General features: G+C 29.5%; 1 protein-coding gene across 3 annotated transcripts in view; it reads left to right on the forward strand.

The window, feature by feature from the left end:
• The window catches only part of LOC129913906 (probable serine/threonine-protein kinase DDB_G0267686), a 155,865-nt gene that overhangs the window by 133,527 nt on the left and 7,326 nt on the right, over positions 1-15,012 (forward strand). For all 3 annotated transcript variants that reach the window (XM_055992878.1, XM_055992879.1, XM_055992880.1), the window contains exons 4-6: positions 1,140-1,741; positions 1,808-1,972; positions 13,931-14,145. In XM_055992878.1, the coding sequence (XP_055848853.1) occupies positions 1,140-1,741; positions 1,808-1,972; positions 13,931-14,145 (982 nt within the window). The remainder of the gene's footprint in view (positions 1-1,139; positions 1,742-1,807; positions 1,973-13,930; positions 14,146-15,012) is intronic.

Below are 15,012 nucleotides of genomic sequence, written 5' to 3' on the forward strand. Positions count from 1 at the left end.
TGGCTTGTTGTTTACTTTATTGCTACTCTTCGACTGTACAGCGGCTTTTTTTAAATCATGCATCATCTTTTTTGATAGATAGTGTTCAATTTCTTTTTATTTACTATAATAGAGCGGTTTTTTTTTTTAACATGCAATCCAAAATTCCATATTAGAATCAGGAACTTCAAACTATAACTCGAAATCATCAACAGGTAAAAAATAAGAATACAAAATATTTGAAAGCTGCTGTCAAATTGAGCTTCTTCTATTCAACACTGCCTTTAAAAACTTCAAAAAGAGATATATTTAGCAAAAGTCCCTCAGCAATGCGGTGGCGAAAAAAATTTTGTATAGCCTTCAATGATTTTAAGTGCATTTTCTATAAATATCGTCATAATGAAAATGTGCTACATACTTCGAGGCTTAATTTTTATCACATCTTTAAGGCACATCAAAATAATTTTGCGGAGGCATAATTTAAACTCTCTGGCCTTGACAAGCGAATTTAAGCGCAAACTCAATAAGATCTTTACTTCTAAACAAATTGTGCTGCATACTTTGAGGCTCTGTTTCCCAACATAAATCTATTTTAGTATCAAATTATTTTTCTAGAGCCTTCAATGGTTTTAAGAGCATTTTCTACAAATATCGTCATAATAAAAATGTGCTGCACACTTTGAGGAGTAATTCTCATCAAATCAATCTTAGTTTTTTTTAACCCTCTGTAGCCACACCTCTTTTTTGCGAATTTGGTGTATACTTTTTCATGTCGCTAGAACTTTTTTTTGTCTCACTATTTTATAGAGAATCATATATGAAATTGATGTAGAATTTTCCGAGGAATTCGAATATTGTATTCACAATTTCAAAAAAAGGTATTTTCACCCATATAAAGACACTTTTTTGTGAACACCTTTTATTTTTGTCCTGCAAAATTCGCACCCGTGTGCCGACAGAGGGTTAAGCCACCAAAATAAATTTGGGGAGGCATAATATAAACTATCTTGCCTTGACAAGCGAATTTTAGTGCAATATCAATAAGATCTTAACATTCTACACAAATTCTGCTGCATACTTTGAGGCTCTATTTTAATTAATCTCTTTTAGATTATTTATTCTTCTTTACTAATTTGTTTCCCTTTTTTCTCACTTTACAGCCACCTGAAAATGAACTCCAAAAATCCCACGACAATACAACACGTCTCAGTGAACATCAGCTACGAGTACAAGCTTCCCTGCAGCGTCTAAACATACCCGATTGGTTCCGTCAGTACAATTTAAGTTCACCAAAATCCCCATCCGATAATAAATCAGTTGGTGGTATTGGTGGCAGTAATTTTACCCGCAAACGTGCATCCGATTCGGGACGATGGACTGGTTTAAATTCCAAAACAACATCACTCAGTTCATTGGGTTCACAACGATCCGATCGTAGTCCATTGTTATTGAGTCCATCAGCGCACAGTCATCATGGTGGTCAAACAACAACTTTAAGTAGTGTTGCTAATTCAACTGGTGGGGTAGCAGTTGGTCCAAATGTTAGTGGGGGATTCTCAAGATGGTCGACATCATATCTAAATTCAACACAAACCTCACCGAGTGTATCGACGAGGGGCTCGTTTTCACGCGGTGGTCCGGTTAATTCAAGTTTCATATCGGCGACCAGTAGTGCGGGGGCAACGAGGAGTTCTTTTAGACAACCATATTTGGGTTGGAGAAGTCAAGAGAAGCTATCACAGCCTAGAACTCCGCATGAAAGGTTTTTTTTTATTTTTTTTGCAAAAAATGAAATTTGTAATTTGTGTGTGTTTTTGCATACTTTTAGGCTGGCATCATCGTTACTAGCACAGAGGTCGCCAAAACCAGAACAACCTGTTACACCAGAAATCCAGACGTCCATCAAAGAAGTCACATCGGCCATCGTTCATTATGTTAACGATCAAACGAATCGAACAAATCAAAGAAGTCGATCTGCGAGTCCCAACTCAAGGTGAGTCGAAAATTTAATTTTTTTTTTGATTTTTTATTTTTTTGTTGTGGTTTATTATTATTTTTTTTTTATTTTATTTTTTAACGTAGAATGTGAGCACAAAGAGTCCATAATTAGATTATGAGATTTTATTAGATTTATAGGTAAGATGTTTTAATAATTCTTTTAAAAAATGCATTATGATTGTGTGTTATAAAAAACTAACAACTGCATGGGACACCTATTCTTATGTCACTTTATACCTTTATAACAGTTCTTCGAAATGGTATGGAAAGCATAACATCTTTGATCGTTATTTCGTTAATATAATAAAACAAACCTTTGAAAAATTCAATCATTCTCCAGTGGAGTTGACAGTTCGTGTAGAAAAAATTAGGGAGCGATTTTTTTAAACAGCATCCCAACTATATTAGAATGACAACATAATGAAACTCTCCTACACCCCTTCTGTCAGAATTGTATTTTGACATTTTCAAAACAAAACAAAAAATATTTTTTTATAGCATTGAACCCAATTTATTCATTCTCCATTAAATTTAAAGTTGCTACTAAAAAAGGGAAATTTTAAAATTTGTAGAGAGTGAATATATCGGACTTAAATCCTATACTCAAATGTATTAAAATAGGTCTGTTCCATATTGTCTTTCAAGTTTTTTTCTAGATAATGTTTCTGACCGACGAAATTCTTGGAACTGAATTTGCTTTCGTCTGATCTGTCTTGTAAGAAAAACATCACCATTTTGGAAGAACTGTAGAATAGAATTAGACTAAAAATAAATAAATATAACCAAATTCGCAAGTTTAAGGCTGAGTGTGCAATAGATCTGATTTTTTTTTTAAACCAATAAGGAAATTTCCAATTCTGTCAAAGTCACAAGTGATAACCAATACTTTGAAAAAATGACAGATATAAAGTTATGATGTGAGATAGTGTGGAAAGACCTCATTGATTTTTTTTTTTTTCGAAAATCTGAAAAAAAAAAAATATTTTTAGATCCAAATAACTCAGCAACCAGATCCCCAAGAAAATTTTATTTTTCAGCTTAAAGAGATCTTTTTCAATCGATGAATTTGGAAGAAATTTTTTTTTTTAATGTATTTTTTTAGGCAAGGGGTTAACCTTGTTTATTTTTCGAAAATCAAAAATAATAATGTTGATACGGGCTTTTTTGGTCACTTCCTTCTATATACAAATAAAAATCTTTATTCTAACTATAAAAATTGTTTAAACTCACATGAAAAATAATAAATTTGTAATTTTTTTTCTACATACAAAAATAGGACTGTTCATTGTGAACTCGTATCTGTAAACCAAAACTTGTTTCGAGACTTTGATCCGAAAATATGTTTTTTTTTAAGGCAAGAGGTTAACCTGGATTTTTCTCGAAAATTTGAAAAAAAAAAAACGTTTGTTTGCATAAGTTTATGTTTTTTTCATTGTCAAATCGAGCAAAAAAAAAAACCGGGTTTTCCAAAAACTATGCTATACTTAGTTAATCAGCTATTGTCCACATTATAGTTTAGGCATTCGGGGGTCCTCTTTTCAAGACTGCCTTTCAAACAAAATAATAAAAAATCTATTACATTTCTTGACAAAATTCAATTCAATTTCATATATGTAAAAACTATCGTTGAAAACACTAAAAGGAAAAAAAACTTTGTTTAATTTAACCACTTTGGTGGTAATTGTAACATTGAATCTGTTTTTTTATATGTTATATTTCTCTTTATATCCAGTACAATCTGTCGATTTTAAATGACTTAAATATGGTATGCTTAAAATTCTATAATCAACCTTCAAGTTTCCCTTTCATTCAATTCCCAACAATCAAACTTTTTAAAAAACCTCACTTTAGGGAATAACATGTACATAATTGTACCTAACCTAATTTTTACTTACAATTTTCCCCAAAATCAATTTATCTTTGTACATTATATTTAACCTGATTACATTAACATCAAAATGCACACAATTTACCTACATAAGAGCACAAGAATATAATAAATATTGAACGACAACAAAAAAAAAAAACCAAATGACCCAGATAATAATATGTTAATGTCTACCATTGGTAGTTTAATGTGAAATACCCAAATGATTATATTATTTTATTCCACAAAAATCCTTTTGGAGAGATGCCAATTTTGAAGAGAACCATAATAACCACATTCAACTAAGATAACCTCAAAAAATATATAATAAAAAAAAAAAAACGAATTATACTTTTAGGGTCATGATTGTTTATCTATAACTCGGTTTTAATAAAAATGTGTTATTGTTTGTTTTATGTTATTTTGTTGATGAGGCATTCCAAATCGCGAAATCAATAAATATTTAAGCTTCCCAAAAGTATTTTAAGCCAAAGAACGTATTACGTAGAGGATTTATGATTAGCGGAAAAAAGTTCCTCCTTTAAAACTACCCTAACTGTAGAGGATAAAATCTCTACACAGATACTTGTAGAGTTTTTTTTATTATTTTTAAACCACCAGCTTATCAAGTAATCTTAACTTTTGCCAACAAAACTTATATACAATTGTATGTTTAAACTTCTAGTTGGCTTAACCCCACACACACGCAATTTTTTTTTTCAATTTATTTAATATTCTCATTTCGAACTTTTTCAACTTCCATGCTGCTGAACTTCTGCTTTTCTATAGTAGGTAGTCAACTTTTTCATTGAACTCTGCACAAAAAAAAAAACCCTCACCTCTCTCGCTTTATAAGCTTAATATTTGTTCTAATTAACCCACTAACCTCCTTCAGATACTTTTGCAAACATTTCGTTCTCCCTCTTTCCCTCTCTCTCTTCAACTCTCTCTTTCAGATAATTTCTGACTCATACAAAATCGCGGTATTTCAACTTTAAAATTCTCTCTGTTTTTTAAAGTTCTACCATTTCTTCCTTTTTTTACCCATTTCTATACACTATCTAGAGTCCTGGGTGATCCTGAAAATGTCCTTGCCATAGCAGCAGCATTTTATTTGTTGAAAAAGAAAATATACAACAAATCTCCTGATGTGTCGTCGTGTCTCATCATTTCCATTCACCCACATGAAAACAGGATGCAACACCGCATCCTTTATTCAAATCTCTACCTTTCCCCGGATTTCTCTCTCTCTCTCTCTGTCTCTCCACGTTACACAAAATCAATAGTACTTTGGAAACATATATTTTTGTTTTCCTTCTTTACTGTTAACATATATACTTGTACACGTTGGTACTCATATATGCATCTGCTGGGGGAATGCAGAGCAAGATTACACAAAAAGAACTCTTTCCTTCCTCAGTTTCCTTCCGGTTTAATGCAACTTCTATAGGATGCTCTAACAAGATGGCAGAACGAGTATAGTTGAATTCTTCTTGTTTGTGTAATAAAGCACGATTTACGTAATTGCATCGTGTCGTCGTTGGTCTTCGTTTGCCGTCGCCGTCGTCGTCGTCCTTATCGTTTTATCTACATACGTTTTTTTCAATCATGCAGTGGTGTCGAAAGTATTAGTGCAGTAATAATAGTAATTTTCGTATTAAATTTAGTACTATTTGTTGAAATAACTTTTTTTGATTAAAAATTTTATGTGAACTGGTTTATCCATATCGTTTAGCCGATTCTTTATATTTATAAAAGTTCCATTTCGCCCAACCATCCTAGCTGCTATGTTTTCAGTTTGTTATCGAGGTCGATGTTCCCCTTGTAGTAAAGCCCACAGAGCGCAACGGTGACCCGGAAATCACTCTAAAAATTCTTCAACTGTCATTTTTGCCTAGTACTTGTTTGAGTTTGAGAGATGACACCCGACTTTTTTTTTAGATATAAGAAAATCTCACCTAAAGTCTCATCCATAATTTTAGCTCTCAAATCTCAAATTTTGCTGAAAAGGTAAGTTTTTTTGAGTTTTTTTAGTATTTGAATAGGGTTGCCGAGTACTTGTTTATGTTTTAGAGATGACAACCGACATTTTCTAGATAAACGAGGCGAGGGTCTCACTTATATAATCCGGTGTTAGTCGTTAACTCATTTTCAACATTTCCTTGTTTGATCAAACTACAAATTGTTCCTTAATTAAAGAGTAATCACATAGAAGTTCTCATTTATAAATGGCAATCCTATAATTATTTTCAGTATCAACTTATCATCCATTTGCAAAGAATTTTTACCTTTAATCTTTTGAGCTTAGTAACTTGACGTTCACCTTTTCGACTATAAGTAGTTTACTAAGGGGTTGGGGTCAAAATTCTGCCGGGGTCAAAATTCTGCTTTTCAAAATTCTGTTTTTCATAATTCTGTTTTACAAAACTCTGCTTTTAAAAATTCTGCTTTTCATAATTCTGTTTTACAAAACTCTGCCAAAAATTAAAAAAGGGTTTGGAAAATGTTTTAAAGCGCGCGCTTTGTGTAAAATTTTTGACTCAATTGAGGTGAATAAAAAATTTTAAGCTGTTAAAAATTTAATGGGCTCTGGGACCTGGTTAAATTAAGGTTAAATTTTTTTCAGATGGTTTTGTTTTGTTTTGGTTTTTTTTTTTTATTAAAAAGAAGTATCATGGCAGAGAAAAATATTAAACAATAAGCCATACAGCTGAAATTTTTTTATTCACCTCAATAGTGTCAAAAATTTTACACGGGGTTAACTATTTAACGCAATTCAAACACAGCCTTAGTTACTTATTTTTTTACGTGCTTACTAGTGCTCACTAATTTTTTATATTAACTTACTTACTTAGGCCGTGTGTGATAGTTATCACCGTGTAATAGTTAACACCGTGTAAAATTTTTGACACTATTGAGGTGAATACAAAATTTTCACCAGTTAAAAATTTAATGGGCTCTGGGACCTGGTTAAATTAGGTTAAATTTTTTTTGCAGATGGTTTTGTTTTGTTTGTTTTTTAGTAAAAAGGAGTTTCATGGCAGAAAAGAAGCAGAGACAAATATTAAACAATAATGTCAAAAATTGTACACGGGGTTAACTATTTAACGCAATTCACACGCGGCCTTACATCAACTTTTTTGTCATCTTAGGTATCGGTTAAGTAATTTTAATTCATTACTGTCATATTGAATTCCTAAAACGACTACCCTGTGATCTGGTTTCAGCCTACGGTCGTTGGTCGAATGTCCTGATTTAAAAAAGTAGGTTCTTTTCGAGCTTTTTTTTTTTTGGTTTAGTTTGGTTTGGTTATTTTTTTTTTTTTTTTTTTTTTTCTTGTGGTGGGTGAAAAACTGTGGGGCGCGGTTGAATTTTTGTTGATGCAATTTATTTTTTTGAACTCATCTTGCAGCTAAAGGCCAGCTACTTAAGTTCAGATAGTTTTAAACCGTTGTCGAGTGCAGTTGTTCTCAGGTTTTTTTTCTTTTCTATTTTATTGTTGTTGTAATTGTTTTTTTGCAAAAAATTAAATGTCCTTTTAAATATAGGAAAGAAAGAAGGAAGGATAAAAGCTTATAATTCAATTTTTTTGGCATGTAAAAAAGGAAAAAGTTACAAAGTCTCAAAAATCGAATACGCTGCTTTCGGGGTGGGGGCTTTTGTTGTCTCTTAAATTCTCATCTTCTCAAAAAATATTGGTGAAAAATTCTCATTGTTGATGTATCCGGAAGTAAGTAGTTTTTTTTCAGAATTAGTTGTGGATCAAGAGCATTTCCGTGTTTTTCATATTATTTTGTTTGCTTACAAATTCGGTGAAAGGAAAAACGAAGAGAAGGGAGAGTGAAAGTTGTGTAATTTTATGTTTTCTTATTGAAAACATTCATTGTATTTTTTTTTTTGTTACAGGACGTTTTTGAAGATGAGTAAAAAGTAAATTTAATATAATTATTTTATTGATTTTGAATATTTTGAAAAGTGAGTTTAAAAAAAAATATTCCAAAATGCTCTTTAAATGAATAAAGGATTCTAAAAAAGTTAATTTTTTCATTTACTATTCATATCAAAAAAATCTATGTCAATGGACATGGGAATTGTGTGCTTGTATTAGTTGGGATAGATGGCATTAATATTAAACAATCTTCTTGTCTGACCCAAAATGGGGTTGAGCATAGTTAATTATTCCCTCTGTTCTTTTTAATTTTCTTTTTTATTACGGAATATAAATCTGATGCTCTTTTGAATAGAAAATAAGTGATTTTTGTTTTTTTGTGAAGAGTGTTGTATAGCTATAGATGATGTACCTAGTTTGAAATAAGAAAACGAACGCATCTACTGATTTCTTTATTTCTTTTTTAGAATCAAGTGCAAAAGAAGTCATTTCGGGAACTCTTTTTTTAATATTACATATTTATATGTAAAATTGAATGTTTTTGATTTAAAATTAAATGATTTTTTACGTGTTCGATGTAAAGATTCTAAACTTAATGCAGAATTTTCAATGCTAGACGCAATTTTTCTTTCTATTTCTTTTTTATACATTCAACGTGATTTTAAATTAATTTTTATTTTTTAATCATCTTTAAACTAAACAAAAATTCATAAAAATTAGCCTATTTATCAATAACTTACAAATTACTTACTGGCCCTATACGGGCACTCTAAGTTATACATTCAACGTGAAGAGTAAAATGTACACTCGCAATTGGCAGTCAAACATTTTATAACCAGTGTTTTAAAGTAATCAAAGGATTTCATGCCACTTCAATTTTTGAGTTATGGCAACGTTCCCGAAATGATTCTTTGGGCGAAGCTAATAATTCGTACTCGTTGCTTTTAAATTTTTCAGGTTATATGAAATTGAATAAATATTACCTAAGGAGAATATTTTGCCTGAATGTACACTGAGGGAAAAAACGCAACGTAAAATGTAAAATGTTCAACGTTGATTTAATGTTGAAAAAATTAACATGAAACTTCTTCAAAATAAAATTGAAAAACAACGTAAGAATTTTTTTTTTGGACTTTTTAGCTTTTCTTGCATTTTATCACTAGTCCAGTGCATTTATGATGTTTGTACCACCCCCAAATTTTGTTTGCTCATTCGATAGAGTATTGGCTGAATATCATTACCCCGATTTTTCGCACTCGCGAAATTCACCTTTCGGCCGCCATCTTGGATTTTAGTTTTTGTTGAATATCTCGATTTCTATTTATCCTACATAAAAGTTGTGTATTCAAGAAACGTAGGCAATTAAATTTCATGTCTTTTATGTTAAGAACATTTTTTCGATATTCTGAATATTAAAAAGTTACATACCAAAAAAGTAAAAAAAAACGAAAAATATGACAATTTTAAAGATTTGAGCACTTTTTATCAATATTATGAAAAAACGTATTGAGAAAAGATTATTTGCTTTAAAATTCTCTACAACTCTGCCACACAACTTTTTTTGTATCTCTATAATTAATAAAGTTATTAATACTTTTTTGTTAAAAAATACCCCTTTTTTACGAAATGAAGAGACTTAAATATAAAAAAATTGCAGGTCCTGAATTTTCTCTTGTAACATAAAGCTATTTAATACTCACTAATCATTTAAAATTCAAGATTTGGTAAAAAAAAAAATTAAGAAAAAAATAAAGATAAAAAACACAAACAAAAAAGAGCATTTTTAACAATAAAAAAGTATTCATAACTTGTGTATTTATAGCGATAGAAAATAAATTTCACGACTGGGGTCGCACGTACTTGCTCTTATGCTTAAAGTAACAATAATGTTAAAGCTTTTTATTCAAGAAATTTAAAATTTCATAAGTAGTATAAAAAAATTAAATCTGTTTTTATAATTAATTAAACTCCGTTTTAAATTATCTTAAAAAAAAAAAAAATTATGCCATTTTATTTCTTGTATAAAAACGTATTTTTAGAAAAAAATTTTCGAAAATTGTAGGAGCCGTTTTTAAAAAAAATAATTTTTTATATATAAACATTTTTTAACATTTAAAAAAAAATGTTGGTATGCCATTTTGAAGAAATAATTAATTTACACATAAAAACTAAATTTCAAAATTTTTCATTGATCCGTTTTCAAAACATTGATTTTTCAAAAAAAAATTTTGAAATATTTTTTAAAAAACCAAAAATTCGTTTTTTGAAAATTTTCTAAAATTTTATTATTTTCTTTACTTACACACTTTTGTATAAAAATTTTCATTTAAATCGGGTTAATGTTGTACGAGATATTCAGAAACGAAAAAAACCGTTCTATGACAGGTACCATTAATAACGGTACAAAAAATATTTTTTTTATTTCAAAAGTTGGCTCTTATGTGTAGTACTACACACAAAAATTTTAATCAAAATCGTTAGAGCCGTTTTTGAAAAAAATTAACTTTTCTATTTCCGTTATATGACAGGTACCGTTAGTTTTGGTCATAAAAAAAAAATTTTAATTTCCCCTCTAGGGAATCACCAAAAACTGCTAACTACCAAGTTTGAAGAAAATCACTTCACTCGTTTAGGCTGCAGCTCCAGATAGAGACAGACACACAGACAGACAGACAGACAGACAGACAGACAGAATTGCCGGACCCACTTTTTTGGCATTCTCCATCATCGTAATGTCATGTAAAATTGTTATCTCGAGTTCGATTTTTTTTACGAATCCTAAACTTGCCCTATAGTACCTATGTATATCGCAAGTAAAAAAGTTGTATAACAGAGTTGTAGAGAATTTTAAGGTAAATAATCTTATCTCAGAAGGTTTTTTTCATAATTTTGATAAAAAGTGCTCAAAACTTTAAAATTGTCATTTTTTCGTTTTTTTTACTTTTTTGGCTTGTAACTTTTTTAATATTCAGAATATCGAAAAAATGTTCTTAACATAAAAGACACGAAATTTTTCCTACGTTTCTTGCATACACAACTTTTATGTAGGATAAATAGCAATCGAGATATTCAACAAAAACTAAAATCCAAGATGGCGGCCGAAAGGTGAATTTCGCGGGTGCGAAAAATCGGGGTAATGATATTCAGCCAATACTCTATCTATGAGCAAAAAAAAATTGGGGATGGTACAAGCTGCTGGGTCAAATTATAAATGCACTGGACTACACTCCAATTTTCAACAGTGAGGTAGCACGTTGGTAGAGCATTCGCGATGTAACCCAAGAGTTGTAATTTCGATCCCCAGCGGCTGTCCATTTTTTCTTTTTTTTTTTAATAAATTGATGCTTTTTTTTTTAAGTTGAAACAACTTTGATTTAAAAATGTTTTATAACGGTAAACCACTTTAAACTAACGATTTTCTTTACTTTGATTTCAAAGTTTTCGTCTTCAACGCAAAGTCATTCCGAAAAATAGTTGAATCAACGTGGTTTTCGTTGATTTTAAGTTGTTTTTTCCCTCAGTGTACCTAATTCATATGAAATAATGCTTTGGATCTTACACTTTCAAACAACATCTACATCGATTCCTTAACCTGTTTTAGAACCCATCTTAACATAGTGCAAATGTAAAAAAAGAGCTTTTGATAATGTAAGAAACAATATAAAATTATGTGATATTGTTCTTAACTTCATTATCAACTTAGAAGTTCGATCTAACTTCTTAACTATGGCAGAATTTATTCTCTTAGTTTTGAAGGGTCCAAGGGTAAAACGGGACATATCCACTTTTTGGTTGTTGGTGTGACCCATTGGTTATATTAAATGTACTGACTCTTTTTATTTTTATAGTTTTTCCTACTGCTTAAAAAATGTGATCACAATATTTGCGAAAAAGAGAAATGGGCTATTGGAGCAGTGAAAAGCAAAGAAATTTAAGTACCTTTCAATAAGCTTATTGAACGGCTTCTAAAATACTCTGAAGAATCTTTGCAGTTTTTGGTACCTACTGAGTCAATTAGGAAAAATTTTCAAATGGTTACAAAACTACTAAGCTGTAAGCTGATTAAGAACATCTTTGAAAACTTGGTAATATCAGCCATGGGACACCGACCGACCTTTTGAAAGTTCTATGCGAAAAAAAAACAATATTTTAAAATTTGACCTTGAATAACTTGTTACGCAGTTAAATGCAGTTTTTACGTTCTTTTATTGTTGGGCTACCTATTTTTTAATTATTATGAAAAGTAACGAAAAACCATTAATTGCAAAGAAATTTGCAATTATCCCACCCGTGACAAAAGTGCTCCAACCCGTGACAGATAATCATTTTTGTAATTTTTGTTGTGTAGAAAACTGTAGGAATGTAATTAAAATTTAAAAAATCTCTTTTTTTTTAATGTCACACCCGTGACATTAAAAAAGACTCTGTCTATATTCAAAACTAATTAATTCGGGATATTTTCTTTTAATAGTTTAATAACGAAGAAAAAAATAACAAAAATAATAAAAATTATTTAAATTATTTCTATTTTAAGTGGAGCGATTGAATATAATTCAATTTTAAAGTTCAAGTGACCTCAACTCCAAATTTATAAAGCGTTTCGCCCAGGTACGACAGTGGGCTCATCAGTTAGATCTGTCGTACCCTTACTAAGACGCCTTATTTTGGTCGATGTTTACCGACTCTATATAAAACTCACAGCATGAATATACTGTGAATTCTAATATTCAAAGGGAATTTGTTTAAATTCAGACCTTAGAAAAATGTATGCCCGTGGTCAGGCTGATATAATAACGAAGAAAAAAATAACAAAAATAATAAAAATTATTTAAATTATTTCTATTTTAAGTGGAGCGATTGAATATAATTCAATTTTAAAGTTCAAGTGACCTCAACTCCAAATTTATAAAGCGTTTCGCCCAGGTACGACAGTGGGCTCATCAGTTAGATCTGTCGTACCCTTACTAAGACGCCTTATTTTGGTCGATGTTTACCGACTCTATATAAAACTCACAGCATGAATATACTGTGAATTCTAATATTCAAAGGGAATTTGTTTAAATTCAGACCTTAGAAAAATGTATGCCCGTGGTCAGGCTGATATAATAACGAAGAAAAAAATAACAAAAATAATAAAAATTATTTAAATTATTTCTATTTTAAGTGGAGCGATTGAATATAATTCAATTTTAAAGTTCAAGTGACCTCAAGGGTACGACAGATCTAACTGATGAGCCCACTGTCGTACCTGGGCGAAACGCTTTATAAATTTGGAGTTGAGGTCACTTGAACTTTAAAATTGAATTATATTCAATCGCTCCACTTAAAATAGAAATAATTTAAATAATTTTTATTATTTTTGTTATTTTTTTCTTCGTTATTATATCAGCCTGACCACGGGCATACATTTTTCTAAGGTCTGAATTTAAACAAATTCCCTTTGAATATTAGAATTCACAGTATATTCATGCTGTGAGTTTTATATAGAGTCGGTAAACATCGACCAAAATAAGGCGTCTTAGTAAGGGTACGACAGATCTAACTGATGAGCCCACTGTCGTACCTGGGCGAAACGCTTTATAAATTTGGAGTTGAGGTCACTTGAACTTTAAAATTGAATTAATAGTTTAATTAATAAATAAATTTCACTCTTAATATTGTGAAGGTCCATGTAAATTTTGTACAATTATGTGTGTAATTCGGAAGGGAAACAATTAATTCAATGTACAAGTGTCCCACTTGTGACAAAAAATGCCCCATATGCATGTTCAAAAATTTAAAGTGTCGAATGTAACCCCAAAACCATTGTCTCGCAATTTCAAAACTGCCTATAAAAATATTATCGGAAAACCCAAAGGCCTTTGAGTGAAAATTATAAAAAAAAACCCGAAATTCAAGTTATCTAAAATTAAAAAAAAAATACAAAAACTAACCAGCGGAATAAATTTCGAATAAATTAGACAAAAAAAATCGATTTCTGACATCCCTGTGTTTCATTATTCCTAAAATATTGTAGAAAACTTTCTATGAAAATAAAAACATTGATTACCCTCCTTGTCTAAATTATTTTATTAACAACTTAAATCCCTTTTTTAAAATAACCACATAATTTATTTCTATAATACAAAATAAAGAAAAATGTTCACAAATATGTATGTATATTCAATAAATTTTTTTTTTAATTTTTTTTAATTTAGAAAATGCTGGCTTGAATCCTCCTTTGTTGGTGTCCGACCTGTCGAATCCCCACAAACTCCAATTATTGAAAATTCAACATTTAGCAACGCATCAACAGCTGTATTAAATAATAGTTATCACAATAATACAACATCAGCAACATCATCAATTCACTCCAGTATTGGTATAAATAATGTGACAACAACTGATGGTTTAAGAATTAATGGAGTTGGTGGTGAGTCAGCGATACTTATATAAAAATATATAAATATAAATAAAAATACAATTAGAAAGTAGAATTTTTATTTAATATAAATAAATATACACATTATACATACATATATTATATTTTTGTTTATACATAATCAAATATATTTATAAATTTAAAACAAATCAAATTTTATTATAAACATAAAACATAAATACAATTATTATGTTTAATTTTTTTTTTTTTTTTTAATTAATTAATCTCACACCATTCTCCCATATCGTTGTCACTTAAATAATTTTGTTCTTATTTTTTTATTTTTGTTTTATATCCTTTCATAATGTGCTTTGAAAAAGTTTTTTTTTTTATTTTAAAAAATCTTATAGTAAAATAGTTTTGTTATACATTTTTATTATTATTTATATATTAAAAAATATTGCATACTTTTTATGGTATTCATAATTTTTTTTTTTTTTTTTTTTTTTGTTTTGTAAAATAGTTTTTAAGTTTTTGACAAAATAAAATATAATATACTCTCATCTTATACAACAAACAAAAAAAAAATAAAAATATATAATATAAATATATAGGTACATAGTAGAAAAAAAATCAACCTCCATGTGCTTTAATTTGTAGAATTGCTTTAAAATTTGTATTTTATTAAAAAAAAAACAAACAAAAAAATTGTAAAAAAAAAACAACATCTTTTTCTTTTCTAATATTATTAAATGTTTGTATGTGTTATTTTTCTTGTAGAAATTTAATTAATTCTTTTACACAATAATTTTGTTTTTCAGTGAATGTGGAATGCAATTTCGCACTTGTTGTGCTTTTTTTAATTATTTTGCGATTATTGTTCTTTTTATAAAAAAACAATTTTTTTTTTGTACACAA

This window comes from Episyrphus balteatus, chromosome 3 (assembly GCF_945859705.1).
Source record: "Episyrphus balteatus chromosome 3, idEpiBalt1.1, whole genome shotgun sequence".
NCBI classification, from domain to species: Eukaryota; Metazoa; Arthropoda; class Insecta; order Diptera; family Syrphidae; genus Episyrphus; species Episyrphus balteatus.